The following is a 24,751-nucleotide window of genomic DNA, read 5'->3' as shown; positions in this document are numbered from 1 at the left end:
CCCTCCCTCAACAGCTCCTTTAATTCTCAAAGCATCCCTTTTAGTAGATAATAGACCCCACTTTGCAGAGGAGAGCACTGAGGCTGAGGAAAGAGGTAAATTCATTCAGCGGGTGAGGGAGGAGCTGGGATTTTAATGCTGGCAGTATGACCTTCCCGCCACTGGCACACTGGGTCTTTTGCTGGGACATCCCCTGTAACCGGATTGGGGGAATGCAGGAAAAACCCCATCCCTCCCCACAGCGCCTCAGCAGTGACAGCTACTTCCCGGATGAGAAGGGCGGCTGTGAAGCCAGCAGGGAAGCCAGCCCCACAGCCAAGGGCCCCCCAGCCTCCTCACAGCTCCCCATAGCCTGGACCTGCCGGCCCTCCCTCCAGGACCGAGGGGCTCCCAAGGGAAACTCAGGTGAGTGTCGCCCTCTCCCAGGGAAGATGGGAATCAGGGCTTGGAGACAACTGGCTATCCTGCGTGATCCACAGGTTTTCCTAGGGATGAATCAGATTGTGTGGTGTGCGTGTGTGTGTGTGTGTTCCACACTCACGGTCCAAATAACAAGACAGAAAAAGAGCAATGAAGATCTGTACAAAAGGGCTGAGGAATGAAGTGCCAGGAGAGAAGTGGAGGCTGGAGACCACCTAGGAATGGTGGGTGTGGGGGGATTGAGGGGGTTGTTGAGGGGGAACTGGCTGGGGGTGGGAAAAAATGTTGGTGGACACCAACAGTCCTGGCCTCTTCCAGCTGAAACCCCTTAAGAAAGTATCTCTGCTCTTGGGTCAGAGCTAGCAAGTGAGTTGTGTATTATTTATTCACAGTTTGAAAGCTAAACTTCCCTTTCTTGCCTTGTCAGCCCCAGAATCTTTCCCCAAAGCCCCCGACTCCCTCTGGCCTCTACCTTGAGGACACAAGGCTCTCGAAGTCTGCTTTCCCTTCCAACCCTCCCTTCATCCCAATAGGCGTGTGCTGGTCCCAATGTCAGTGAAACCCAGCTGGGGGCCCGGCCCCTCGGAGGGGGTCACCGCAGTGCCTACCAGTGACCTTGGAGAGATCCACAACTGGACCGAGCTGCTTGATCTCTTCAACCACACTTTGTCTGAGTGCCACGTGGAGCTCAGCCAGAGCACCAAGCGCGTGGTCCTCTTTGCCCTCTACCTGGCCATGTTTGTGGTTGGGCTGGTGGAGAACCTCCTGGTGATATGCGTCAACTGGCGCGGCTCAGGCCGGGCGGGGCTGCTGAACCTCTACATCCTCAACATGGCCATCGCGGACCTGGGCATTGTCCTGTCTCTGCCCGTGTGGATGCTGGAGGTCACGCTGGACTACACCTGGCTCTGGGGCAGCTTCTCCTGCCGCTTCACTCACTACTTCTACTTTGTCAACATGTATAGCAGCATCTTCTTCCTGGTGTGCCTCAGTGTCGACCGCTATGTCACCCTCACCAGTGCCTCCCCCTCCTGGCAGCGTTACCAGCACCGAGTGCGGCGGGCCATGTGTGCAGGCATCTGGGTCCTCTCGGCCATCATCCCGCTGCCTGAGGTGGTCCACATCCAGCTGGTGGAGGGCCCTGAGCCCATGTGCCTCTTCATGGCACCTTTTGAAACGTACAGCACCTGGGCCCTGGCGGTGGCCCTGTCCACCACCATCCTGGGCTTCCTGCTGCCCTTCCCTCTCATCACAGTCTTCAATGTGCTGACAGCCTGCCGGCTGCGGCAGCCAGGACAACCCAAGAGCCGGCGCCACTGCCTGCTGCTGTGTGCCTACGTGGCCGTCTTTGTCATGTGCTGGCTGCCCTATCATGTGACCCTGCTGCTGCTCACACTGCATGGGACCCACATCTCCCTCCACTGCCACCTGGTCCACCTGCTCTACTTCTTCTATGATGTCATCGACTGCTTCTCCATGCTGCACTGTGTCATCAACCCCATCCTTTACAACTTTCTCAGCCCACACTTCCGGGGCCGGCTCCTGAATGCTGTAGTCCATTACCTTCCTAAGGACCAGACCAAGGCGGGCACACGCGCCTCCTCTTCCTCCTGTTCCACCCAGCATTCCATCATCATCACCAAGGGGGACAGCCAGCCTGCTGCAGCAGCCCCCCACCCTGAGCCAAGCCTGAGCTTTCAGGCACCCCATTTGCTTCCAAATACTTCCCCCATCTCTCCCACTCAGCCTCTTACACCCAGCTGAGGTAGAGGCCAGACTCCTCCAACAGTGAAGGAAAAGGCACAGGTGAGAGTATAGGTGGGAGATTTGGGGGGATGTAGAGGGGAGGGTCAAAGCACTCGTGGTCAATTTTGAATCTATCTTAAAATACTGAGGTGTGGAGAGAGAGACAGGATCGGGAGGGATAGAGAGCAGGCCCTCAGTGTTGTACTATTTGTCTCGGTCCTTGTGTCTAAGGAGCCATGCAGAAAAAAAGGTGAAATAAATGGAAGAGATAGCCATGGACTCTGGATCTTTTAAAAATCTGCACTTCCAGCTGGCATTGGGAAGGGAGCTGAGGCTAAAGAGGTGCTCGGCAGAGGAAACTAGACACATTCATTTCATAAATCACTCTGGCTGGAAACAGTGAACTCCGCAGGAACCTCACAAAACTCCTTTTGTGTTTGTGAGCTTGTTGATCTTCCAGCTCACTATGCAGGTTATGGGGACAAGAGGCCAGAGGCCAAGGAACCAGGCGGCCCCAGCAGGACGTTCCCTAGCTGTGCATCCTATGCACAGCCATGATAAGTGAAGGCGGATGGGGATGGCAGGGGTGGGGGCGAAGCCAAGGTCTGAGACCTGCACCCTGCAGCTGGGTCAGCAGGATGGTATCTCCACCCGCGGCCATCCAGGAAACACAGCCCCATTTCCTTGCTGACACCCTCCCCTCCCCGTTGTCCATCCTGCTCCCTCCCCACAAGCAAGAGGAGTTGTCCCAGAGTCAGCTCCTCATAGCTGACCTCTTCCCAGCTTCGGATCTAGGAAACTTCCAGACTTCTTCTAGGGAGACACAGAGCTACCAGAAAGCCCAACCCACCCCCATCTCTTTCTCTCCAGATCATAGGAAAGTATCAAGGGATGTCATTCCGGGAGCAGCCCTTGGGACAGCCAGCAGCAGGTGCTGGCAGATGCTCTGTCCTTCACCCTCTGTCCCCGGCAGCAGATGGGGAAGGCCACAGTGGAAACTTCTCAATTCCGTCACAGGGCAGAGCTCTGACACTGTTACAAGTCAGTTCTCCCTGGCCATGTCTTTTCCTAATTTTCCTGTCCCACAACTTAGGTTCCTTAACACTTGTTCTACAGATGGAACAAAAAAGTCCTCTTTTAACAAGTAGACCTTCTGGAAAAGGATCACTTATGTTTGGGAGACTAGGACCCTGTCCATGAAGAACTCTGAAGTAAAGGCCTAAGAACAGGATCTAGTTTCCGCCTTCCAATTCCACGTCCTTTGCCTCTTAATCCTGCCCGTGGTGAGGGGACTGGATGGAATCACTGATAGCCTCTTCACCATCTCCTCTGTCCTGCTTAAGTGCTCCATGTGTCTGGAATGTTTAACTTGGAGTAACTACTCACTGACTTGGAGACCACCTGTTCTGCTCTGAGAAATCAGAACTGTTCTGTGGATGCACTGACAGCGTGCTCCAACTGCATATGCACCCAGGTTTGTCAGGAGCATGGAAGGAAACCTGCATCTCCCTGTTCACTGGGCCCAAACCTGAAAGGGTCTTAAGCTGCAGACAGCTTCTCAGTAGCACAGAGCTGAAGGCTTTTTGAACCAGGAGTCTGGGTTGTGGCTTGGGTCGCAATAAGGGCTTAGCCTACCAATGCAGAATTCACATTGAAAAAGACTTTCCTCTCTTGTCCCAACATAAAAAAGCAAGCCAAGATCTGATGCCCATATCACTGCCTCCTCTGACTTGGGCTACAGGAGTTTCCTGAAGGAAACCAAATTTTACATCTCTGTCATATTCCAGATCACCTTAGAGGCCACGCTCCCAAGATTAGTTATCACCCTGGCAGTATGAATACTTGCCTAAGGCCTCCCATCCATGGAGGGGAAGAGTGGGAACCAGCTGTTACACTCAGCATCTACTGAGCACTGATGGGAGCCCTGCCTGGGCCATGTGCTCTGGGGCCAAATGGACATCACTCCCTAACTTCTTGAGGTCTGTCTCCTCTGTGGAAATACCCATGTATCAACCTCATTAAACTATGCCAAACTTTTGCCTCCTCCCTGTTTCAATCTGCCTCGCTCCACTCAAAGACACACCATGTCCCAGCAAATCAAATGGCATTGGCAAGACAAATTGTAGCAAAATCTCTCTTAGTAACGTTAGTCCAACTAGACACGGGCAGGGACCCACCACTCTCTCTGGGCTGACGGAGGATCCTCTCAGGGATACCCCCTGAAAAGGTTGAGTCTTTGACTTAATTTCCCACTAAGAATAGGTCAACAAGTTAATCCTGGGGAATTCCAGCTACAGGAAAGGAAAATGTGCTACCTGAAAGAATTCTGGCATCTGCTGGGCAGAAATGTGCTGCTGAAAGGGTGATGAGCCCAGATATTCTGAACTCCAGGTATGAGCATATTCATAGTAGGTAGGAAGAGAACTCTCATTTCAAATTTCTTTTTTTATTCTAAATAAAAACCACACTTTGTGCTGAACAATGGAATATAAAAGAATCAGATGTACAATGATTTTAGACATCTACTATTTGGGGAAAAAAGTTTACAAAATATACAAAACTTTACAGCAATAGATAGTAAACACTTAAATATTAGGAGGTCAGTACTTATTAATTTAATGGAAGGAGTTAGACGTCAACAACTCTTCTCTGTTTCATAAGAGACTTTAGCTATTCAAGGTGGGGGCGGCGAGTGGATTGGACAGGGGAAGGGTTTTAAAGAAACATCAAAATCGAGTTTCATTTTCATTCTGATGTTAAGCTTATGATGCATAACCACATCGAAACTAATGCTGTGCACCCTGCCTCCTGACTCATTTGGTGCAGGATTTAGGGAAAAGAGTCCCAGATGGGTACAGACCACCCCATAGAGCCCACTCCCATACCAATAAATACAGTGTCTATCTAGAATTTGCTTTGGAAGTTAAGCAGTCTTGGGCTTGGGGAAAGGGGCACAGAAGGAGGCCAGAGGAAGAAGAAAATTCAACACTAGCAAAAACCTGTCTAGGAAAAAGATATTTAAGCCCAAAGGTTTGGCCTGGAGACAAACAGGTACTCACAGATCAGAAAAGCAGAATATAAAAAAAAACTTTTACCCATCTCCTGGCTCTTAGGTGTCACCTGGGCCTGACCCTTATCCCACCTCCTTTCTTCCTAACTAGCCATGGACTACGGGAACTCCATGGAGTCATAAAATTTAGGACCAAATACTAAGGTTTACCAGAGCTTCCTAGCGGGTGCTGTGGCATCAGTGAGTCACCAGTGGGTCACTGGAGTGCCAGGATACTAATCTCTGCCTCTGGCCACATGGAGCCTCTGCTGTTTAACCCTGGGTGCCACACAAGTATTACCATTTTCCCCTCGGAAAACAAGTTGGGAATGGCCTCATATTTGGTTTAATGCTCTATGACCACCACCTTGAAATTCTTAGTAATTTGTGAATAAGAGGGCTCCACAAATGATGTAGCTGGTCCTGAGTACATACCAAGAAAATGGGAGAAGAGGATGTTCAAGGCTTAAACAGAACTTCAGAGTAACACAGAAGAGAGTAGTAAACTAGGCTCCAGGAGAGAGGGAGCAACAAAATCAAATGAACAGAAAGTCAAAACAATTAAAAATGCAAAATAAAATGAATACCTTCTACCAGGTATCCCAGGGTGCCCTCTGCCACAATATAGTGTTTCAAGCAAAACCATTCAGAAGAGGGTGAGCTGGAGGCAGAGGAAGCAGACATGACTTTGGTGGGGTGGGGGGAAACGGGAAGTTCAGGTGTGAATACAGGGGTCACCAACAGGGAGAGGGTTTGGTCAACAAATCTCATGAGCTACTGATCCTATGACGTATCTGACTGGGACCAACTGGGCCACCCTGATCAATCTGATCAGCCCCCGGGGGATCAGGGGATGCAGTTTTCTGTTTCGTGTTTCAAGGGCAAAGTTTCAAGGATCTGCTTTTTGGTTTACTGGCAAAAAGGGAAAACTTCACAGTTTCAGGTTAAGTACACAGACCACCCAGCATCCATGATGCCCTCTGTTAAGGAAAAAGATTTCTCCAGCACATTTATCTGCTCTCAGCCACTCGGCTGGTTCCTGTAATTACCACCTCTCTCACACCAGCATTTCAAAAATCAGTCCTCACCAACAGTCTGGGAGGGATTGCTCATGCTTGAAAATGTAGCAGACACTTGACTGTAGTCTGTTACACATTTCCTTCTTAAATTCTAATGGTCAATGTGAGTAAGAAAGGGAGAAGCCAGTCAGCAATGAAGAGTCTCAACACTGCTTTCCTGATGAGGATGTCCTCAGGGGACACTGAACAAGGTGGGTTTAGATGGTCAAAGGTGGACCTTTAAACTGGCCACTGTACAAGTCCCTTTATCTAATGGTCACCCCACCAGAGAGCCAGGCACTCCAACTCTGAGGCTTTATCAGTTCAGGGCTGGGGAGAAGCAGCAGGTCCAACAAGGATGGAGCTTTGGTTTGTCTGACATCTCAATATAAATAAAGACAGGAGGCTTCCAAACTGTGCAAATAGGTCATTCATGTCACTTGTTCCCCTCAACCCTGTCCCCAATCTACTCCATCACAGGAAGGAAGGGGGATGAAAGGCCTGGAATTTAACTGTCCTGAACTTTATAGAACATACACCCATGGCCTAAAGTGTTCCCTGGGTTTATTATGCTAGAGACAATCTGGAGAAGAAGAATTTGCTTAAGGGCTTGACACGTCTTCCCTTAGTTATACCCTTGGTTCTCCACATCTCTGGTCAAGGCTGTTCTCTGGAATATGGCTACTTGCTGGGGAGAAACTCATTTTCCTAAAGTCTCTTATACAAAAGAGATGCTGGGTAATGTGTATACAAAAACAAAAATAAATAAATATTAATGTCCAAAAAGGCTTTGTGAGTTAATGAAAACCACTTGCTTGTGAAACAGCCCGGGGTGTTGCTGAATCCCACGAGGGGCAGTGTCAGGGCTGAGGCCAGGGACTCCCAGAGCTCACCTGAGCAGGGTGAGGTAGTATGAGCTACTGAGGTGGCACCTCGCAAGTATGCAAGATCGAGGGCCCTATCCCTCAAGACTTCTTTGGGCAAAGCCCCTTAGAAAACCAAGTAAGAGTGGAGCTAACCAGCTGCGTGGGCTGTGCCGGCACACTCTGCAGCCACCCACGGAGGGCCTGAACCAGCTGCCATCCAATAGCGCCCCCTGGAGGTGATGGCAACGACAGATCAGGATAAATTCCAGCAGGTCAAAGGTGAGCTGACAAAGCTCCGGCACTGTTAGCACAAAGTAAACAACAGGTTACCCGACTAGGACAGACAGTCAGAACGCACACCCTGCTACACACCACCAGTTACTCAGGTCCCTTTAATCCTGAAGGGCTCGCGGTCTGCCACTCCACCACTTCATGGAGTCAGCTCATCTACACCACGGGCCAAACACTTCTGGACGGGAGACCAGATATAAATTAAGGCAAGGCTGCTGCTGTCAGAGACATCCCCACCTCTCCACCAAGACACTCATGGCCAACAGAAGTGGCCAAAACAGATGACTATATCAAAGTGGTTCCCTATCCTCTCTGCCCCACAGAAGGCTGGACGTCCCGGGCCATCACTCCATAAAATCCTGTTTCTTTGGAAATGAGGAGAAAAGAGAAACCTCTCCTGTCCATCCAGGCTGCCACTTCTGGTGGCACTGCAGGACACCCCTTCTGGCTGGCAGGGATTCATCCCAAAGCTTTCTGACCTAAATAGAAAGCTCTGTGCCTAGTATGGATCTAGCTGCCAAAAGATTTTCACTGCTCAATCAGCAGATTAGGGCTGTAGATAAGCAGACACCAACATCCCTGATATCTTGTCCCTGCTGAGGGCTGGAACCTGAGGGGACTGCCCTGCTGACCTGTCTTTTCTGAATGACCACATTCCCAAAATCTTTCTCATAGCTGGTCATCCCAGATGGAGGCCTGCAGTAACACCCACAGTGAAAACCTCCCTTTACCTCCTCTGTTAAGTGAGGCTGTTGGTTGGATTCTTAGCAGCATAAAACCTATCAGTAAACTAAAACTAGAGAGGCTGGGGAAGGGGGTCTAGTGGACACCAACTGCTTGACTAGATCCCAAAACCAGCCTCAAAAGAATGAAAAACACAGCCCTGCATGGGCAAGAACAGGTATGGAGGTAAATGTGATAGGGCTGTTGCTTCTCAACAACAGTAACAGCTTATGTGCTATTTCTTCTTCTTTTCTTCTTTAAACACAACACAGAACAGAATTCCTACCAAGGCAAAATTATAACTTCAGCTGGGGAGGGACCAACACCTCTTAGATATCAGCATCCTGGCTGCTGCTTGGGAGCTCCCCGTGGCTCTGCTGGGACCCAGTCAACTGTCCGGGTTCTTATCCGCCTCTTTGGAATGGATGATGTACATGAAGGTCTGCTCGATGGTGAAGTCAGGGGGGAGGCTGCCTTTGTGCACACCAACATGCTTGCTCATGAGGTTAAGGGTGGAACTGTAGTGCCCACAGACTGTGCAGCGGTACATGAGGGCCCCCGAGTGTGTCTTTAGGTGGCACTTGATGGTCGAGCGGCCTCGAAAGAACTTGTGGCACACCTTACATTGGTATGGCTTCTCCCCCGTGTGGATCCGCCGGTGGTAGTTGAATTCGCTTGTGTGGGCAAATCTTTTGCCACAGACCTTGCAGCTATACTTGCTGTTCCCAGGTTGGCCCTGCAGCGCCAGCTCTTCACTCAGAAACTCCTCTGCTGGCAGCTTCCGCTTCTGGAGAGCTGGGTGCTGCAGCCCAAAACCAGACCGTGCATCAAGGCCACTGTTGCATTTGTGCTGGCTGACGTGGTAGCGATAGGCAGCCTCTGACTTGAAGCTCTGGCTGCACAAGCGGCAGTGGAAGAGGGCGTCTTCCAGACTTTGGTGCACAGCCATGTGCTTCTCTAGAAGATGCCAGTCCACAAAGCTGTTGGCACAGACAGAACAGGAGAAGACTGAGATGCCGAGATGGGACAGCGTGTGCCACATGAGGCTGCAGAGGTTAAGGTGACGCTGGTCGCAGACACTGCAGGCCTGGCCCTTCAAGTTTAGATGGTCAAGGATGTGGCCCCGGACCACATGGAAATCTTTGGCCAATACTTTCCCACAGGCAGCGCATTTCAGCTCTGGGGAGGCTGCCCCTGAAAAGAGACCCAGCTTCCCTGGCAGGGCATCGTTGGGGTGGACAATGATGTTGTTCTCAAATATTCCATCCCGTCGGTGAAGGGTCAGCTGCCACTGGGTAAAGAACTTAGTTTCACACATGTCGCAGGAGAAAAGGAAAATACCAATGTGGGACAGGACATGAGTTACCCGGGAGTTTCGGTCCTGGAAGTGGGTCTCGCAGACCTTGCAGTTGCCCGTCAGCAGGTCCACGTGGTCCCGAGCATGCTGCCGGATCAGTTGAATGTTGGGCTCTAGAACTTTCTTGCACACCTGGCAGGGCATGGCCTTATTCTCCCGATTGTCATTCTCTCCAAAAGTCAGCTCATCCTCACTGTCATCACTCAGCTCAATCACCTCCTCAGTTGTGCCTATATCCTCAGCAGGGTCTTCAAACTGCAAGTCATCATCTCCCAGGTCCTCGAGCTGGAGCTCATCCATCTGCCCAAAGCCGGGATCTTTGGAGTGCTCACTATTGCTCAGACAGGAATTGGTCCCAGTGGTAATGTCTACTGCATTGTCAGGGGTGAGGAAGCTGTTTTTACTGAAGTCTCCATTGCTTTGAACTTTGTATGGCTGGCAGGAGCTTGTGCTGGTCTGGATGCCCGTGCTGACAGTGCCTAGGACTGGCTGGGTCATCATGCTAGGAATGGACGTGAAGGGAGCAGGGGTGTCATGGTCTTCTGTCTTTGGCGGTGGTGGTGGCGGTTGCGGCAGATGCAGGCTATGGTTAGCGTCACTGGCAACATTCTTCTCTTCCTCTTTATAGCTCCCTCCAGCATCACTGGGCAACACATAGTTTCTATCAGCACCAAGGTGGTCCCCACCACCTCGGAGTTCTCCAAGGGGATGGGCAGGTTCTGCCGAAGGACAACTCAGGATACCAGAATGGCTCTCACTGGTGCTGGTCAGGGGCTTGGCCCTGGCAGTGCTCTCCAGATCAGGAAAGGTAGAGTGACAGGCCTGGAGGAGGTCCTCCATACCCAGACGCTCAGCTACCTCGTAGATGACCCCAACATTGATCAGGTCTGTGAAGAGTTCTGAAGTGTAGACAAAGCTCAGAACCTTCTCAAAGTTGGCAGGGGTGATGAAGTCCACCACATAGGTCCTGGCAGCATCAAGCCCAGTATTCAGGAAGAGGTTCTGGAAGTAGCCAGCTGCACAGGCCAGCACAGCCTTGTGGGCCGGGAAGGAGCGGCTCCCCACCACAATGGTGACGTCGCACATGGTCTCTGAGAGCCGGCACTTGTTGAGTTCCTTCAGGAGGTTGTTGGGGTGGTTGGTGCTTTGCAGTTTGATCCTCATGCCCATCTTAGCAGCTCCTATGAAATTACCTCCTTATCAGCACAGTTAATCTGTGGACAGCAAGAGAAAAAGATGGATGGCCAAACACATTCGTGCAAAAGAGGGGCTATGCAGGAGAAAATACCACCACTCTGAATGCTTCCAAGCCCCAGGTAGGGATCAGGAGTAAACTGGCATGGAGAGTTCCTCCACTATGACAAGGCAATGACATCTCCCCCTGTATATACTCAAAGAGTTATGACAAAAACCAAAAGGACTGATGACAATCTGATAGCTTGGTCTTAAGCTGGTGCCTAGAGACGAACCAGAGGCATTCCTTCGGACACAATCTTATACTTCATTACCAGAGCCACTGGATCAAATTTTTCTCCTATTAATTTCCTCCCAAATACAAGCTGTCCTAATTCATTGAGCATATTCTTTTCCCTCATGATGCCAAATACCATGCACATGCTTGAACACAACTATCAAAGCTCCACTAGCTACTGAGGAACATATAAGGTAGTTCCGTTTTTTAGCTTTGTCATTGCTGTGTCTTCAACCTCTCAATAATCTCCAAATAAATCTCACGTTCTTGAATCCCCATCTCTCTCTGCCTATACTACATACCCGCTCTCTGGCCTTTCGATAACCCAGAGCCCCTCCAGATATTGCTTCATCACAGTCCCTGTATTCTGTGAAGTTAAAACACTCAGAATGCACAGTAAGAAAAGTAGAACACAACTGTGGTAGTATTTAATATTACTTTAATATGTTGTATTCTTTTTCGCCACCCTTTTCGGGGTTTATATTTTGTTGTCCCTGCACTAACAGATTTACTTGATGCCGCAAGAAAGACTTCTAATTATACAGGTAAGACTCCTAGAGGCTTGTTCACTACCACTTTCTGCCCTTTCTGACTCCTGCACGACTAAGGAAGAAGAGCTACTTGCATCCCTGTTCAGTCTCACAACTCTGCCCAACACAGCCCCTTTCTCCATCTCTCCAGATTCTAACAACTCCCAACTTTTTCTGGGGCCCAGGAAGAGTCTAAGTATTGTGGGGTACCGGCCAAGCATCTCCCGGGCCCTGGTGGCCACCCCTGAACGATCGGCGGGTCGGAGCACTGGGCAGCCAGAGGGGAGGGTGGGAGAGGGGGAAGCTGGGAACTTCCAAGGACACCCCAACAATCCCCAGGCGCCGCGGTCTCCCCTCCGGAGTCGCATCTGGGAGGGAAGGGCGCTGCATCGGCTGGGGCGCTCCCTCTGGAGGCAACGAGCGCCTCAGTCCCTCGACAAACAGCGCGGGGCTCACCCGGGTGAGCCTGTTGGGGGCATGGGGCTGAATAAGGGGCCAAGCGAGGGGCGGCGGGGCCGGCCGGGGTCGGCGCGCGGGCGGGGAGGATGGGTCCGGCCGAAGGGAGCGGGCAAGAGGGACCCCAGCAAGAGCGAGATAAATGCCGAGCCGGAGGTCGGGCTTCGGCCAGGGGCAGCCCTCGGCCTGGCCGCGCTTACCCGGCTCTGCGGGGCCCCGAGCACCATCGCCGCCGCCGCTTCACACAAAGGCCCCGGCCCGCCGTGCCCGGCCCGACGAGGAGGCGGCGCCGCCGGCCGCGGCCAGACTCTCCATCCGCCGCGCGGCTCGCCGCGCCGGCCCGGGCCGCCCCCGCCGCCCGGCCCGCAGCGCCCCCCGCCGTCCCGGAGGAGGCAGCGCCCCCCGCCGCCCGGCCGCAGCGCCCCCCGCCGCCCGGGAGGAGGCAGCGCCCCCCCACGGCGGGGCCGGGTCCAGGACCCGCGCGAGGGGTGCAGGGGCTTCCAAGTCCCCAGGCTGGCTTTTTCTAAGCGCCCATCCACTGTGCGCGGGACTTGGTGCCTGAAGAGTGAAAAACCCTGTCCAAACTCTCTTCACCTCCCCTATTCTACGCTCACAGTTCCAAAAGCTTCTCCTCAGAACATCTACTATGGGCATTTTACAAAATGTTGTAAGATTGTTTGATTACTATATATCTCCTCCACTAGGCTGTGGGCTTCCTGAAGGCAGGGATCTGTGGCTTTGCACACGGCTGCATGTCCACACTGACCCTTACCACACTTCCTGGCACAATAAGTGCTTAATACATTAAGTCTGCTTGAATGAATGAAGGAGCACTTGAGGGCTAGACCGCTACTACTGGACCCTTGTGATAATCCACTGCTGTCCCTCCTTCCATCTAGGTGGCCAAATGAAGACAGTCACCGGATCTCACTGTACTTTGGCACCCCAAGCCTGTTTCCTGAAGCCTGCCCTCCCCAACTCTGTGTAGAACTCGATCACTCTTCCTCCCCACCCTTCTCCCAAATCATCTTTTCAAATGCTCCTGCCCAAGAATTGTCATCAAACCAAAACCACCTACACTGCCTGCCCCACCCACCACCACCAAAGACATTAGAAGTCTTGGTCATGTCACCCTCCCTCCCTCAGTACAGAGGAAGCTCTTAGGCTCCAAGACCCTGCAGTTTCATCGTCTCTCCCATCCCATCCCAGTCACTGCCTGAAAATAGCTTGCAGCCAAGGACAAACTCCCAGGACAGGCGCATGGTAGGATTCAGTAATTCCTTGATGGATAAGTGGAAAGGAAGGGACACACTGAATGTTGCCAACAGATCTAAGCCAGTTTGGCCATTCAGCAATTGTCCATTCTCTTGATGAATTTGGGAGATTGTGTGTCCTCCTTTCCACAACCTCATTAACTGGTGGTAGACTATACTGAAAGCAAGCACTATACCAAATGCTGCCAAACATGTAACATTTGTTAGCCAGGAGATACAAAAACAGCCATAGAACTGTTCTTATAGTTTGGGGATGAGGCATCTCACTTTACCATCTAGTGAAAGGGTCACTTAGAGGTTGACACAATGTTTCAATGGCAGGCCCAGCTCTCACAGTTGTGCAAGGTGACTGAGTCTCCCTAAAGTGGAATATCACACAGCCAGCAGGTCCAGACCTCCAGCATGACTCTGGAGACAGAGGGCTGCTGGGCTTGCAAGGGCCTGGGCCTGTTCAGTCTTTCTAACCAACTGCCCCAGCCATCTCTGGAGGGTTGACCCCAATAAACTTCACATGAAAACAAATCATCCAAAAGACGCAGGTGAAAGTATATACCACTTATACTGAAGTCTTTTTAAGGTAAATCACCATATAGTCACAATAACAAACATATACAAAGTTAAATGGAGAAGAAAGGGCCAGGAATTTAGTCAAGGTCTTGTGGACCAGATCTCTTTAGGCATCAACTATTTTACAACAGGAAAGGAGGGTCAGGATCCCTTCACACATTCTTCAAGTACAAACACAGGAATCTAACTTAACATTTGTCTTCATTTTTTTCTGGAGTCCCCAGTACTGCAATTTTTGTCAGTCCCACTAGAGAGCAATCTTTCTGCACTTAATGTTCCTTCTTGCAAAGCAATTGTCTCATCTCAGCCTATAAGCCTAACTCCCACCAAGTCTGAGCAGAACCAACTCTTGTAGCTTTCATGACCCAGAGAAAGCCCCTAGACTCTGCAAAAGTGTCCCCAGTTTTAAGCCCTATAGATAGATAATTTTGAAAAGTCAAAGAGATGATTCACTAGAAAAAGGGTCTAGGCTCTGGGGTGGGGGCATTCTTTGACCTCTGGCTATAAAGCTGACATAAGTAATACTAGGGTGAGTATTCCCTCCTTTCCCCGCCCCCCACTATACAGCTGTCATTCCAAAGTGGCCCCAAGTCAGGCTGTAGGAAGATAGAATTTTCAGTAGAATGAAAGGACTGCAGGAAGTGGCCTCTGGCTCTGTGGCCCTGTCCTTACACTGCCTTGGGAAATCTATGTGTTGATGTTTTATCAGTGCAATTCAGGGGCATAACCAAGGCCCCTGTACCAGGCTAAGATAAGGAGCCTGAGGATTTCACTGGCTGTTCCATTAGGGTACAGAACCCCCCTTAGGATGGCGGGTGATAGTTGACATCATAGATTAATAAAAGACATCCATACCCATGCATACCACATGTAAGTGCCTTACACATTCTGGGGACTGTTAAGTCAGAGCTGCAGGAGCTGGTAACAGGCACTTTAGAGAGGAGTGGGAATTAAATGTTTTCCCTTTATAATAACTAAGGCAGCCAGTTAACGGTGAAGATATCTGCTCCTCTCTTTCTTGGCCTCGGTAGTAACTTCCCTGTCCACACCCCATCCTAGCTGGATCAAGTTCTGTTTGCTTGTCCACAGCCCTGCTAAACTGTAAACTCTGTGTATGAGTTATCATTTCACCCCCAGGATCTGTCACAGAACCCAGGCTCAGCATTTGGAGACACAAAAATTGTATAGGGTCATAGATTTGTCCTCCTCTGTGGCTGGGTCTCCAGACAGCCTTGATCCCCACCTCCTTCTCTAATTAAGTAGGGTCAGATTCAGGAATGAATATCTCCCAGGCCCATCCTAGTAATACAAGTCATTCTGAATATATTTTTTCTTTTTCTTTTTTTATTGTTTTTTGTTTGTTAGTTTTGTTTCGAGATGGAGTTTTTTGCTCTTGTTGCCCAGGCTGGAGTGCAGTGGCATGATCTCGGCTCACTGCAACCCCCGCCTCCTGGGTTCAAACGATTCTCCTGCCTCAGCCTCCCAAGTAGCTGGAATTACAGGCATGCGCCACCATGCCCGGCTAATTTTTGTATTTTTAGTAGAGATGGGGTTTTACCATGTTGGTCAGGCTGGTCTCGACCTCCTGACCTCGTGATCCACCCGCCTCGGCCTCCCAAAGTGCTGGGATTACAGGCATGAGCCACCGGGCCCGGCCTGTTTTTTCTTTATCTAAAACTGGTCTGTAAAAATCTTTGTGTGTTAGAAACCATCTTCCAAATTCGTGTATTTATTTTAATCACTAAATAAATCTGATACTCATCGTGCAAAGCACTGTGTAAGGCACTGTTCAGGAAATAGATATATACAAAAAGATATGTAAAGTTATTTACATTTAAATATGAAGTGTGTGTATCATAAGTATGTGTGTATTTACCATGTAGCTGGAGGAGTCAAGGAACAGAAAAACCCACTAACCAAACAAGTAAACACACACACCACATCATTCATATGCAAAAATCCTTTATTGTTGAGGAGTAGAGAGAGACATTATATTTTTAATGTAGGACACTACAGGAACTCTAGGGTATTCTACAGTCAATGCCCATTGGGGTTGGGGATATTCACTATGCAGTTTCCACACCAGGGTCAGGTAGAAAAGATGGAGAAGGAGTCAAAGCACAAGAATGTTACAAGAACAGGGAAGAGAAAGGGTAACAGGAGCGTGCACACCTGGGGATTGGGACAGGGAAAGAGGTCTTCCTGATGCAGTCCAGGAGTCCGGAAGTGGAGTACTGAGGACAAAAAAAACAAAACAAAAAAAAAACACTGAAATCACATCTTATGTCCTGTAAAAAAGTCCCACTGAAAACCTGCTGTGGCAGCAGGAGAGAAGGGGAGAGGCGTCTGTGAGAGAGGAAAGAACAAGAGTTTTGACCCTCAGCCTGCCCTCCAGGCTCTGGGCCTGAGGATGGAACTCTCCTAGCCGCAGGTACTTGCACCTTCCCAGCTGCCATATTTACATTACTCTACACACCTGTGTGCATGGCCAGTGGGGCCCATGTGGACCAAAGATGTAGGAACCAAGTTCATGCCATCCTAGCACCACCATGAGCCAGACATACACACAGCCCTGCCCAAGGTGCCCTACTATGAATGCTCCCCCTGCCCTATCCAGTTCCTCCTCTTCCCAGAAACCTCCCAGAGGAAGCACAGGCCCAGGGATTACTTACAGTTTCACATGAATGAAATCAGATGACACAATGATCTGTGTTGATCCATCTCATCTAATCTTTAAATGCCAGCTCCCAGAAACCTTATGTCCTATTCTGCCTGACACCTAACAGGTAGGGAATGCTCCCTCAGTGGTAAGATTATGAAGACTGCAATTATGGGTCCCTCTGAAAGAGCCTGGATGCACAAACAAGCATTAAAAGTAGATTTCCACAATGCACTTGTTTTTGCCATTTGTATAAAATACTATAGCAAAATTGCACTGTAATTATCTTTATGGCCAGTGCATAACGCTGGAGGAGAGTATGTCATCCAGATATAGCTGCTCGTATAATTATCTGGCCGTCGGCAGGACTGAAATAACCATCTAATGAGAGCAAAATGATACAGTAACTACCATGTAATCAGCAAGTTACAGTTATTATAGCTCTTTGTGCCCTCTCACCCAACACTAAATGGGGGGCCAGACTCAGTCTCTGGTCCCAGGAATTCATGCACAGGCAGCATCATCAAGCACCAGCTCCTTGGGTCTTGGGCGTGCCACCTTGAGACCAGTGAGTATCGGTAACAGGGACACAGGGAGAAAAGCAGGAGGCTCTCCATGATTACGAGCCTTCCCAATCCCTCTCCCTCTCCTTTTCACTCCCTCCACCCCAATTCTTTGGAAGCTAGTGAAAAGAAAGCCATTGGTGGAGCTGCTCTTGCTGTGTGTGGGAAGACAGTGTCAAGGCGGAAGGTTCGTGTTTTGACTAGACACTTCCCTGGGGGACTCTTACACTCGCATACCAAGTGAGGAATCTGTCAGCCCACTCAGGCCTGGGGTCCAGACAGAGCCAGTCAGGGGAAACATTAGGACATCCCCCATACCTCCCAAACTGGGACAATTATCATAAAATTGGCACACAGCACTGTGCACCCGGCACTGTTCTGAACACTTTACCTATACTCAATCTTCAAAACCACAACCCTGTGAGATACTATTATCACTTTCATTTTTCAGATGAGGAAACTGAAGCACAGGAGGGTATGTACCTTGGCCAAAAAGATACAGATAGAGTGGCAGATCCAGGATTCACATTCAGGCCATTGTTCTTATTCATTATGCTAAAGAGAGATTCAGATATGGTTTCCTGCTAATCCCCATTAGATTTCAGAGTTCCTTGCATTTCTTCCTGAATCATCCTTGTGTATGACTACCCTCTGGACCCCGTAACCCAGGATTCTGAGTGATTTGAAAGGCTCAGCCTGCCTGGGAGGCAAATGCTTGCCTGTGAATTGGTTGTGGTATTTGTAATTATCAGATAATAATTTCTCCATCTTTTTGCATGGATTACAAAAGAATGAAGTCCAAACAACAGAAACTGCCCATCGGGGAAGCCCCTCTCTCCTCATCTCCCAACACTCACTCCTGCTCAATAGTCAGCTGCCGTCCATGATCCAGAGGAAAGAGATGAAAGACGGGGGATGTGTACAAACACACGTGCCTCTAAGTGTCTTTGTGTTTGGCCGACAGTGTGCTGGGCATTGGCAGTGTATTTCAGGGCAAATCTATGAGCTTTAATACCTGTAGCATGGGAGGAAATGCACAGCTGGCAACCCCCACAGCCCCCTCCCCAGTCCCCTCTCCCCTCTCTAATGAACAATCCTTACCCTATTCTGCTCTCGGGGGATACTTGAGGATGCCAAAGCTGGGGACGTTCTCTTGATTCACATCCGTAGGAGAGTCTAGAGTAAAGCGAACAGTGTAAGTAAGAGGGATCTTTCTGAATGTGAACTACACCCTGATCCAACAGCAAAGGGCTGGCTATGAAGGGCAGTGTTCAAAGACAGAGTTGGGAGACTGGGGAGGAAGCAGAGTCTCCCTATCCTTCCTCCCAGCTGCAACAGGACTACCTTATAAAGGTCTTTGCTCCTCTGTTCCCAGGGAAGACTTTCCTGTGGATCCAAGCTGATTGGAATGAAGGGGCCGAGGAACCCTCACTGAAGGTAAGAAAGGTCCTGTCTTTCCCTCTGGTGACAAATATGAGGCACGTGACTTCTGTCATACTCTGCCAGTACCCTAAGCCCTTCCACTGTACCTCCACACACTCCTACCTGGCTGGACGCTCCTCTTGCCCATAAGTCCCACAAAGAAGTCATGCATGTCACCTGCAGAAAAGGGCCAACATTGTCAGCAGTGATGATGAGAAAGTGAAGCATCTCCCCAGACATGGGTCAACACTTCTGAGACTGGGTTTCTGGTCTCTGTTCCTTTTTCTTGTCAAAGCATGACTCCTCACAGTTAGCAAGTGCCTCCCCTAAACCCACTCTCTCTGCCCACCTTTCCTTCCTCCACATTTCAAGAATTTTCTGCTCTAGCAGGTGCCTGATTTGGAATTTTCAGGGCCACGAAGAGATCCCCTTGTTTTCCAAGGACCAGCCAGCAGAGGCAGAGCCCACCATGCCCCTCACACTAGCTTCCTCCTAGTTCCGGATGGCCTCTCCCTTTCAGGAAAGGTTGGCTGAGCAGTGGGAGCTGGCATATTGTTTGTACCAGGTGAGAAGGGGCTGGACAAAATGGGCCCTGGGCCCAATGCCCCACAGAGCTCTGGGCAAGTGGCAAGAGATAGGGAGGGAGAAGAGGGTACTTACGTTTCTCGGGAGATGTTGATTCCTTAGGATCTGTGAAACCAAGAACAGATGTCTAAATGGGGAGTGAAGTTGGAAAGTGTTGAGAGCGGGGTTCAGATCACAACCCTCACCGATTCACTAAGCTATCCCCCATCTCTCTCCCATCTGAAAGGATCTCCCAGGCCTCTTATCTTCAGAATCCTGCCCCTCATTCCCCTCTCCCCTAGGGCCGCCTCCTACCTGTGCTAGCCTGGCTCAGGGCTTTGAGCAATCCCTCCAGAGATGAGTGGCTTTTGAAGAGTCTCTGGAGCAGCCGGTAGAGATCTGGATCCCTCTAGGGAAGAAACAAAGAGGGCTGAGGCAGGAGGCTCCCACCCGGATCCACTCATCCTTTTCCCACAAGAAACAGCCTCTTCCTGAGCCCATCCTGAATCCGACACCCTATTTCTTTCAGAGTTTCCTCTGGTTCACACTGGACGAGAAGTAGGTGCTCCAGGAGTGACCTGTGGACCAACAGCAACACCAGCACTACACAGAGCCTGTTAGAAATGCAGACTCTTGTTCCTACCCCAGACCTCCTGAGACAGAATCTGCATTTTAAGCAGCCCCCCAGGTGATTCACATGCATGGTGAGGTTGGAGGCACACATCTGCACCTGTGACTCCCCCACTCTGCACGATGTCCATGGATGTTTCTCTCCCTGTTTTCCACCGCCTCTTTCTCTATTCTCCATGGCTTTCCGCCTCTAGTTTTCTCTCCCTCTCCCTTTTGGCCCTAGGTCTAGAATTCCAGGAAGGCAACATGCTCAGAAGGCACGTCTTCTTCTCTCCACAACTGAATCCCAAGTTCTAGAGCTGTTGCCCAGCACGGGCTCTTGATTGTCCCTGTGATTTTTTTTTTTTTTTTTTTAGCAACTTGCGTACAGCAGGGTGGTGGGCACACACCACACAGCCAGTTAATTGCAGCTGCAGAGAGACAATAACAATGATCATGGCTGGAGATTTTCATCTCAAATCTCAAGTCTCAGCAGTGCCTCTCTTTTCGAGGACCCAGGCATCCTTCGGCTGTTGTGCACACACAGAAGTGCATTTACACAGAACACACCCCCACACATACCGACCCAGTTGCCTAGGCACACCTATGCCCCAATTTCCCTCATCCTCACAGACTCTCAAGGAGAAGGGGTAGGATGGCAATCCCTCTCATTCATTGACCAAGAGGGGCAGAGGGGACATCTCATTGGCCAAGGTCTTGAAACAAGTTTGTCTCAGAAGAACTCAGATACTCTAACTATCCTGGGCTGGAACTTTGTGGCTCCAAACGGTGTCCAGCCCATACTTGGCACTCCCCTGGGTGTTTTTTTTTTTTTAACGGTTCTGGCCTTTTGGATATGGCACAACTGCTGCCACCTGCAAGGCCGTCCTGGTGATAACTCCCTTGGCCCAGCATGTGGTGTTCAGGCAGCCACTTTTCCCAAATTGTTGAATACTCTGCCCACCTCCTGTAATGAGATGCTAAACAGATTTGAGCTGAAGAGGCAGTTAAACTTCACACATTGAATTTGTAATAAGTCCCACCCGCAATCATCTTAAAAGCATTTGTACCGATGTAATTGCTGTCATTTCAAAACCTTGAAAAGACTTCCTCCCTATCCTCCCCCTGTACCTCTACCCTGACAATTCCTATTCTTTCTCGTAAAGGAACTGTGGAAATCGAGGCTCAATCTGGTTTTTTTGCTGTTGTTGTTTTCCTATCCTGACTAAGCAGAGGATAGAGGCGGGCAAGGGAGAAAAGAGAAGAAGGAAGGGGTTGGGATCTTAGAAGCACCTGAGGTTACTGGGGGTGGATGAGCAAAAGATAAGGGAATTTATCTGCATTTTGAAAATAAAACAATACACATAACTGATAGGTAAAATAGCACACAAATAGCCATTTGGGAAAGAAATTCTGACTGTTTCATACCATCCAGGAAATAGAAGAGATCTGTCCCTTGCAAAGGGACCTGAGGTAGACTATAGAGAGCCTTAGACCACCCTAGCTCACCCCTCACAGTACCATCCAATCACCAAGTCTCCCATCAATCAACCCACCAAACAACATATTTGTAGGGCACCTTTTATGTACAAGGTGTCAAAGACATGCAGAGATACAGAGACACAAACACACCTGGAGACAGTGGGAACATGAAAGGACCAGAGAAACAAAGAAATCCAAAGGGAGGCAAAATGCCCTCTGACGGACAAACCCACCCACCCCAGTTTCCTCACTACAGCTGTCCAGACAGGCAGAGTCCCAAGTTCCCGTGATGTCCCCAGTACTCTGCCAGGGGAGACTTACCTTGCTGCGGCCCCCGCCAGGAACCACCTCCTCCTGTGGCTCCTTACAGACAGCCCCAAAGCTCTGAGCTAGGCTGAAGGCCAGGATGGCTGTGAATAGCAGCATGATCCTCATGGTGCCTGGGAGAGCAAAGGGACAGGACTCAGGTAAAGGAGAGAAGAGGAAGATACAGCATGGGTGAAGACACAAGAGACATTCATTACCAGCAGCTTGGCTTGACCCTGCTTCCCCAGCCCCCAACTCCACTGTCCAAGCCCTGGTCTGGAGAGAGGGTGGAAAGTATTTCTGAGAAGGGGGTACAGCCCTTGGGCTTAGTTTCCCTGCTCCCCCATCAGATATCTCCCCAGGAGATGTGCAATGCTATAGTGGTGCCAGGGGGACTCTAGCTCCCAAGAAAGATGATAGATTTGTAGGACATGGACTGGTCTGTTTCCTCAGTCAGCTGGAGGAGGGATCCTGGATGCTATTTTCCAGTACTAGATAATCCCAAGACTTAGGCAAAAACTTTCTGGTATGAAAGAATGAGTCTGTAGCCACAGGCTCCAAACACCAACCAGCTCTCGGCCCTACAGGTGCTTTGTGCTCACCTTCCCAGTCCCCTGCTCCCCTATCAGAGGCTGCCATCTGCTTTATTCCCTCCTGACGCTGGCTCCTGTCCCCTGGTGCCAGCTCTGGTCCATCCAGCATTCTCCCACTCCCCTACCTGTGGAGCAGCTCTGTGCCGGGGGCTGGGTGGTCTGGCAGGATCAAGGAACTGGCTGGGACCGCTGCCTGCTCCCCTCACACACTGGTGCTGCCGGTGCTCCTGCAAAGAGAGAAACCGAGTGGAGGGGATCTAGGAAGGCTGCAGTCACTCAGTCCCAGCTCCCTGATAAAGGCTCTGGGAGGGTCTAGGGGAGCTGAGGGGAGGGGCTGAGAGTCACCAATCCCAGGGTGGCTGGAGGGGAGGCGGGGAGGCTGTAGGGGGGAGGAGGATGCAGACAGTAGCCACACACACAGACACACACATACCCCACAGACCCAGCAGTGAGACCATTTCCTAACAGCACCCGAGCTGGCTGCTGTGTATGGTTTGTGTACAGTTTGACACTGCTGGGGCTTAGAGGACAATATCGCAAAATGAAGGCCTCAATAGCCGCCTCAGAAGCAGAAGTTTTTCTCTGACCCTCTCTTGTCCTCTTGTCACTCGGTTCCATTCTCCCCCAAGACCAGCTATAAAAACCAGAACCCCTTTGCCCCAAAGCCAGCCATAAAACCTAAAATTACTCTATGTAAAAACTGGCCAAAAAAATTATCTGACCGGCCGAGTGCAGTGGCTCACGCTTGTAATCCCAGCACTTTGGGAGGCCGAGGCGGGCGGATCACGAGGTCAAGAGATCGAGACCATCCTGGCCAACATGGTGAAACGCTGTCTCTACTAAAAATACAAAAATTAGCTGGGCATGGTGGCGCATGCCTGTAATCCTAGCTACTCGGGAGGCTGAGCCGAGATTGCACCACTGCACTCCAGCCTGGTGGCAGAGCAAGACTCCATCTAAAAAAAAAAAAAAAAAATTCAGAAAAGATGACACTCACCCCTTTTTTGGGGTCTCCTACTTTCGTTGTGGAGTTTCACGAGTCATGGGCAGATTCTTCTTAGGTCTAAAGCTCTGCTCTCTTCTACACTACATTACCTAATCTCTTTGGTTTTTGAGGATGCCAAAAATAAATTACTTTGTATTATTTAAAAAACTAGACATATAGCTAGTCATATATAATAACTAGATAAAAAATACAGTTTTAGAGATGACTTATGACAGTTATTCACAACAAAGTATTACTACTATACAGGGCTACTTATTTCTTTGTGCATTTAAATTTTTAAAAACATGGTCTGGGGCACCTAAAGACAATGAAAGCACTCACCATTGAGGATGAAACTCCCATTAAAAATAGGCTAAGCACGCCAGGCACGGTGGCTCACGCCTGTAATCCCAGCACTTTGGGAGGCCGAGGCGGGCGGATCACTTGGGGTCAGAAGTTCGAGACCAGCCTGGCCAACATGTTGAAACCCCATCTCTACTAAAAATACAAAAAATTAGCTGAGCATAGTGGCGGGTGCCTGTAATCCCAGCTACTTGGGAGGCTGAGGCAGGAGAATCGCTTGAACCCATGAGACAGAGATTGCATTGAGCCGAGATCACGCCATTGCACTCCAGCCTGGGCAACAGAGCAAGATTCCACCTCAAAAAAAAAAAAAAAAAAAAAAGACTAAGTACAGAGTGGGCTAATCGGCACTGGGCTGCCTGCCAGCCTTGGGGGAGCATCTTTACAGTGGGGCACTCGATAAAAATGCCACACATCTCGTCCCATGACATTTCCCTCTTTTGGGGGGCCTAGGATTCAATATAAAAATGAGATCCTTGATTAGGGGGGTTCTGTATTCTGCCTTCCAGCTATGCCTGCTTTACCCATTTAAATATGAGGCCCTAAAACCTATGTTTTCTTCCCCCTTTTTATTAAAGGGCTCCACCCTAAAGGCAATAATCTAATTAAAAAACAAGCTAGTTTAAAAGCCCAAAATACAACTTTCTAAAAAAAAAAAAAAAAAAGGCCGGGCACAGTGGCTCACGCCTGTAATCCTAGCACTTTGGGAGGCCGAGGCAGGTGGATCACAAGGTCAGGAATTTGAGAGCAGCCTGACCAACAAGGTGAAACCCTGTCTCTACTAAAAATACAAAAATTAGCTGGGCGTGGTGGCACACCCCTGTAATCCCAGCTACTCAGGAGGCTAAGGCAGGAGAATGGCTTGAACCCAGGGGGCGGAGGTTTCAGTGAGCCAAGGTCATGCCACTGCACTCCAGCCTGTTGACAGAGAGACTCCAGCTCAAAAAAAAAAAAAGAAAAAAAATTATCTGACCTACGTTATTTGACTTAGGTCATAAAACCTCCATTCCAGAGAGGGTCCTGCCCCACACCCAGAAGGAAGGAATGAGAGAGGCTAGGAGGAATCTCAACAGACAGGCCTTGCTGGGTTTCCCCACTCAGTCTGTTAACATTAGATCGTGCCCTTTCTGTCCAGTCATATTTCTACACAGCTGTCCATACTTTGTTAAACCTAAACATAAAAATAGACAATTTCCCCTATAGCTTCAAGGCTTCATTCTAAAGGCTCCCATTCGTATTTAATAAATTTGTATGCCTTTTTCCCTATTAATCTGCTTCATGTCAGTGATTTTCACTGAAACTTTAGGGGGCCAAGACCACAGTTTGGCATCACAAATAAGACCACCAAAGCTATTGTGCTTTTCTGGAAGCCACAGAGAAGGAAATACAGGAACATG

The 24,751-nt window shown here is 49.8% G+C and overlaps 3 protein-coding genes across 7 annotated transcripts; 1 reads left to right on the top strand and 2 right to left on the bottom strand.

The window, feature by feature from the left end:
• Positions 1-108: 108 nt before the first annotated feature.
• On the top strand, positions 109-4,205 carry GPR182 (G protein-coupled receptor 182). 4 transcript variants are annotated; one of them, XM_063786493.1, is made up of 3 exons: positions 109-405; positions 954-2,226; positions 3,037-4,205. In XM_063786493.1, the coding sequence occupies exon 2, from the start codon at positions 970-972 to the stop codon at positions 2,182-2,184; it is 1,215 nt and encodes a 404-aa protein (XP_063642563.1). In that variant the 5' UTR covers positions 109-405; positions 954-969; the 3' UTR covers positions 2,185-2,226; positions 3,037-4,205. The 4 variants fall into 4 exon arrangements, with proteins under 4 accessions (XP_063642563.1, XP_054519123.1, XP_016778652.1 ...); XM_054663148.2 differs by having other exon boundaries at positions 2,398-4,205; XM_016923163.4 differs by having other exon boundaries at positions 110-405; positions 954-4,205.
• Positions 4,206-4,593: 388 nt separating this feature from the next.
• Positions 4,594-12,315, bottom strand: ZBTB39 (zinc finger and BTB domain containing 39). The gene is made up of 2 exons (XM_522441.6): positions 12,168-12,315; positions 4,594-10,724 (listed from the first exon to the last, which is right to left on the bottom strand). Exon 2 carries the CDS (start codon positions 10,678-10,680, stop codon positions 8,542-8,544), a length of 2,139 nt encoding a protein of 712 aa, XP_522441.3. The 5' UTR covers positions 10,681-10,724; positions 12,168-12,315; the 3' UTR covers positions 4,594-8,541.
• Positions 12,316-15,753: 3,438 nt separating this feature from the next.
• Positions 15,754-22,274, bottom strand: TAC3 (tachykinin precursor 3). Of its 2 annotated transcripts, none has more exons than XM_016924892.4 (7): positions 22,132-22,274; positions 21,429-21,547; positions 19,332-19,425; positions 19,113-19,142; positions 18,576-18,629; positions 18,132-18,206; positions 15,754-18,045 (listed from the first exon to the last, which is right to left on the bottom strand). In XM_016924892.4, exons 2-6 carry the CDS (start codon positions 21,540-21,542, stop codon positions 18,133-18,135), a joined length of 366 nt encoding a protein of 121 aa, XP_016780381.1. In that variant the 5' UTR covers positions 21,543-21,547; positions 22,132-22,274; the 3' UTR covers positions 15,754-18,045; position 18,132. The 2 variants fall into 2 exon arrangements, with proteins under 2 accessions (XP_016780381.1, XP_001168338.1); XM_001168338.7 differs by having other exon boundaries at positions 15,754-16,042.
• Positions 22,275-24,751: the final 2,477 nt, after the last annotated feature.

Source organism: Pan troglodytes, chromosome 10 (genome assembly GCF_028858775.2).
Source record: "Pan troglodytes isolate AG18354 chromosome 10, NHGRI_mPanTro3-v2.0_pri, whole genome shotgun sequence".
Taxonomy (NCBI): Eukaryota; Metazoa; Chordata; class Mammalia; order Primates; family Hominidae; genus Pan; species Pan troglodytes.
Note: the sequence above shows the minus strand (reverse complement) of the source record. Positions and strands in the feature narration are given on the sequence as shown.